Below are 5,000 nucleotides of genomic sequence, written 5' to 3' on the forward strand. Positions count from 1 at the left end.
GGCTTCCTGATACATTACAATGTACCTTTTTGTTTCATTTATCATCTTTTATTGCACGGTGTTTTTCTTATCGTTTGTGGGAAACGTCATAGTTCTTTGCCGCTGTTATTGGGCAAAACAGAGACGATCATCTTCCATTAGATGGTTCATCGCAAATTTAGCCTTCTCTGATTTAACGTTTACATTGTTGAGCTTATTTGACTACATTGCCCATTTCTGGACCTGGCTTGGCGGTGACGTTTCTTGCAAGTTACAAGGCTTTCTGATCGAGGCATGCTATACGACTTCAATATTGACTCTCGTGGTGATAAGCTTTGAGCGACGCAAGGCTGTAGTAACTCCCTTCAGTGCAAGAGCGACAGCAACAAACAACAAGAAAAGAAAGATCATAGCTATTTGGACTGCGAGCTTGGTGATTGGATCGCCTTTGCTTTACGCCTATCAAGTTGATATGCACCCGAGTGGTTTGTTGCTTTGCACCAATACATCCTTTGGAGATTTAGGAAAACAAGTGTACCACAGCATTCACGGAGTGTGTACTTTCATCGTTCCTTTGGCGTACATGATATATGCGCAAAGCACCATATTTCTGACTTTACGCTCAAGAGCCTTAACCACACGGAACAGTTTCACAACAGCGCCCAACAATTGCCATCGAAAAGTTGCCAAAACTCTTGCAGCTTATTCCTTTGCTTTTGCAGTTTGCTGGGCACCTTTTATGATTAATCGAACGTTGGCGTATTTTCACCTCGCTGATGGAGCAGGAGAGTATACGTGGATAGCTTGCCAGCTTCTCATTTTTCTAAACACGGTTTTGGATCCAATTCTGTACGGAATTTATGGAGAGAACAAGAAAGCATCCTTCAGACATTGTTTCACATGTACACGTTTTCATATGTCTACTGGAACAGCTGACATCACCTAAATTCGCAGATGCGCACGCACAACTTAGTTGTCATTCCTCTTGCGAATTCTTACGCTTTAAAACATCCGTCAAAACAAAAACACAGTTCTTATAATGATTTTATTTTCGTTGCTATATATGCAAATAGGTAAAAGGAAAGGAACAAAAATTCGAATATTCAAAATTGCAAGGAAGTGTGTAATTGGCCTCGAGCCATGCGAGATTTCGTAAAACGAGAGGTTGTTTAAGTGATCCCAAAGAGGACGGCGAAGATTTCTCGTGGCCTTTTTTCGGATCACAGTTAAGCTTAAGAACTCTGCATACCGATGTAGTAGGAAAGGAACAAAAATTCGAATATTCAAAATTGCAAGGAAGTGTGTAATTGGCCTCGAGCCATGCGAGATTTCGTAAAACGACAGGTTGTTTAAGTGATCCCAAAGAGGACAGCGAAGATTTCTCGTGGCCTTTCTTCGGATCACAGTTAAGCTTAAGAACTCTGCATACCGATTTAGTAGATTCTCATACCGAATTAAACAAAAGTGCAATATTTCCTTGCGATCGTCGACAAACGGAAACGCAATTTCTTTTAAAAGGAAATGCACGTGGGCAACCTGTATACAGTGCATGAGGTTCATTGAAAGTCATTTTGAGTCCACGAAATATTTTAAACACAGGTTGTTTTGAATGTAGAAAAGTGAAAGTTTATATGTAAGCTTGAAACCACCAGCACGTGGTTTATTTGTTCAGAACTTAAGCACGTGTAGCCTCCTACGCAGACACTCTAGGGCTTCGCCACGCGTTCCTCCCACACCCCTCACGAGCTCACACGGTTTAACATTTGTTGGTCAAGAAATGTTGCAGCTGTTGTTCAACTAATGTTGAACAGTGTGTCATGCCATGTTGAATGCTGAAATATGCTATTCAACACTTTGAATGTTGTTGAACGAAAATACAGACCAGCTCTATTCCGTTCAACTCGTCTGTGCAACATTGTTGAACAATTGTTGAGCAACAAATTAAATGTTGCAGGATGTTGAACCGTGTGTCATCGCGTTTAGAGTGTCTGTGTGGGAGGCTAAAGCACGTGAGGGTGATTTCATCACTCAGTAAAGGGGTGGAAACTAAAAGGAAAGGCGTTTATCTACAACAAAGACCAGCATACATATTTACACGATTTTAAACGTAAAGTAATGCTCGAGGCAATAGAATAAATAATAGTAGTAGTAGTAAAAAAAAAAAATAATAAAAAATAATAATAATAACAACTTTAATTTATATAGCGCCAAATTTACAAAATATTCTAAGGCGCTTTACAATACATAATTAAAATCAGTATATTCCGAAAGAATTAATTTAAAATGATCATAAGCTGCATGCTAACCTAAAAGATAAAAGATATGTCTTTAACTTTCATTTTAAAATAGTAACATTCGGACTGGATCGAAGTTCGAGAGGTAGTTTGTTCCATAGTAATGCCCCAGAATGCGCAAAGGCCCGGTCACCAATTGCAAAGGTCTAATGAATAGTTTTCGACACAGTAAGAAGTCCTCGGTCGCAAGAGCGAAGGCGATAAGTTGAAATGGAATGGGATAGCAGCATTTCTTTAATATATTCTGGGGCTTGATTATAAACAGCTTTGTAGACAAAAAGCAGGAGCTAAAACTGAATAAGATAGCAACTGCAAGCTAATGCAGGTACAACAGGGCAGGTATATCCCAAAAGTTAATCGGTCGGCTGGCGGAACTGGCCTTTTATTCAGGGATTCATTACAAGTGACAATGGTAGCTTCTGCAGAGAGTGAATCATTTGAGGTTTCAGAATGGCTCGTTATATCGGGCACATGCAGACTTCATGTTGTAGTGATCTACCGCGTTTTCTATAGCGCCGAGCATGCAGTGTCAACTAATGTTTTCTTTTCCGAGTTTTCTGACTATTAAGAATTTTTTATTACGTTTTATTGAGAAACTCGTGATCTTGGAAGATTTCAACATCCATGTCGATGCATCAAGTGATGCCGATACGGGGATACTGCAGGATTTTTTCCAGTGTTTAGGCCTTGAGCAGCATGTCAGAGAACCAACTCATATTCTGGGATACACCTCGGACGTGATTATTTTACGGGATATCAGTTTGTTATTGATGGCTTGCCAATTGTTGATCGCCTGTTTTCAGATCATTTTTCGTTTGTCTGTGGCCTTCAAATGCCTAAGCCTGCAGTTTCTGTTAAGGTGCATACTCACAGAAATCTCAAGGCTGTTGACAGTGATAAATTGCGGAGTGACCTGAGAAACTAGGCATAGGCCACTTCGGAAAATGCCATAATACTCTTTGTTTGTCCTCCCAAATTTTGCATAACCATTGTTTCCAGTTTCTCTTGGGATTTACAACGGTCACCAGAGGAAACAAAAACTATGCTTATGCAAAATTTGGGGGGACCAACAAAACGTATTTTGGTATTTTCCGAAGTGGCCTAATATTGTGCTTAGATCCACCAAGTGCTCTTGAGAACTTGATAAGCTACCTTAATTCCACACCAGTGGATACTCTGAATTGCTACGCCTCTCTAAAAAGCAGGGTTGTGACAGTTAGACCGCGTCTACCGTGGTTTAATGAGGATCATACCAATTTAATCTGGAAAGTCATCAAGCGCTGCTTAAGTACAATGAATTCTATACCTCTGCAGGACCGTAGCCAGAAAAAAATATGACTGAGGAAATGTCCATAGTTAAATTCCCTTGCTAGGTATTTTCGATGTTTATGAGGATTACATTTTAAAGACAACACTTGAATCACGCTTTATTAAAAAAAAAAAAAAAATCACTAAAATGACTGAGGCAAGTGCCTCGGTTTGCCTCATACTGGCTACGGCCTAGGTCTGTGGGTAAAACTATTGCTGAAAAGGCACAGACCTTGACCGAAAAATTCGGCTTTACTGCCCTTGACAATAACAGCCAGAGCAATGAAGATATGAGCGAATGTAGCAGTCATCAGGCGTTCTACTTTAGACCTGTTACAGAGCAAGAGACCCAGAATATAGTTACGGCTCCCCCGTCGAACAAGGCTCCTGGAGCTGACAAAGTGACTGCTCGGATCCTAAAAGCTAGCCTTCTTGTTACACTGCCACGACTTACAAATTTAATTAACTGTTCTTTTCGTTCCGGTATTTTTGCAGAATCGTGGAAACTGGCACATGTAGTACCTTGCAACAAAGATAAAGAGAGTGATCGAGATGATCCATCAAATTCTTGTCCTATCTCACTCCTACCAATAATGTCGAAGGTCTGTGAGAGAGCTGCACATTTACAACTTGTGCAATTCCTATAAATCCCACTCTACCGAGTCTGCGCTACTTCATTCACCGATGAAATCCTAAAGAGTATGGATGAAAAGCGCATATCAGTTGTGGTACTGCTTGACATGACTAACGCGTTTGATAGCATACGACATGATATACTTCTAGCAAAGCTCCGTAGAACTGGAATATCTTTAAACCGTAAGCAGGTAGTGAGGATTGAAAATGTTGTCTCAGAGCAATTGGAGCTAAGCTATGGCGTCCCCCAGGGATCCATCTTGGGTCCAGTGCTATTCACCTTATACTTCAACGAGCTGTTATCTATTCCTAATCACTTTCAATCGACGGGATACGTTGATGATACTAAGCTCTTGCCATTCCACCAAACCAAATTATTGAAGCACTTTCTATGCTGAATGACGACCTCGAGAAAATTACCAAATAGTGTTGCAGAAACTCATTGTTACTCAACCCAGACAAGACTAATAAATTTTTGGTGATTGGAGTACCTCAACTCACAGACTCTACCGACCCTATCCGTAACTCTTATGGGTAAGAACATTGAACGTGTCACAACGGCAAAGGACCTCGGAGTCTATATCAACAATACCTTGAATTACAATGACTACATCATAACTCCTGCACTGTAAATGTAGTTGATAATGTTGTTAATAATGTTATAAAACAATTAGTTCGTACGTTAGCATGCGTATGTCGAGATATTGAGCACGCGGGAAGTTTAGAGAGCACGAAAGAGGCGCAACAGTTGCACGAGGCGCAGCCGAGTGCAACTCTAGCCTCTTG

The 5,000-nt window shown here is 40.6% G+C and overlaps 1 protein-coding gene across 1 annotated transcript in view; it reads left to right on the forward strand.

The window, feature by feature from the left end:
* Positions 1-2,600, forward strand: part of LOC137973546 (QRFP-like peptide receptor) — a 3,510-nt gene extending 910 nt beyond the window's left edge. The window contains exon 1 of the mRNA XM_068820379.1: positions 1-2,600. This exon is cut by the window's left edge and continues 910 nt beyond it. Coding sequence (XP_068676480.1) covers positions 20-925 — 906 coding nt within the window. The 5' untranslated portion in view covers positions 1-19 and the 3' untranslated portion in view covers positions 926-2,600.
* The last annotated feature ends 2,400 nt before the right edge of the window (positions 2,601-5,000 follow it).

The sequence above is a fragment of the Montipora foliosa genome, chromosome 10, assembly GCF_036669935.1.
Source record: "Montipora foliosa isolate CH-2021 chromosome 10, ASM3666993v2, whole genome shotgun sequence".
In the NCBI taxonomy this organism is placed as follows: Eukaryota; Metazoa; Cnidaria; class Anthozoa; order Scleractinia; family Acroporidae; genus Montipora; species Montipora foliosa.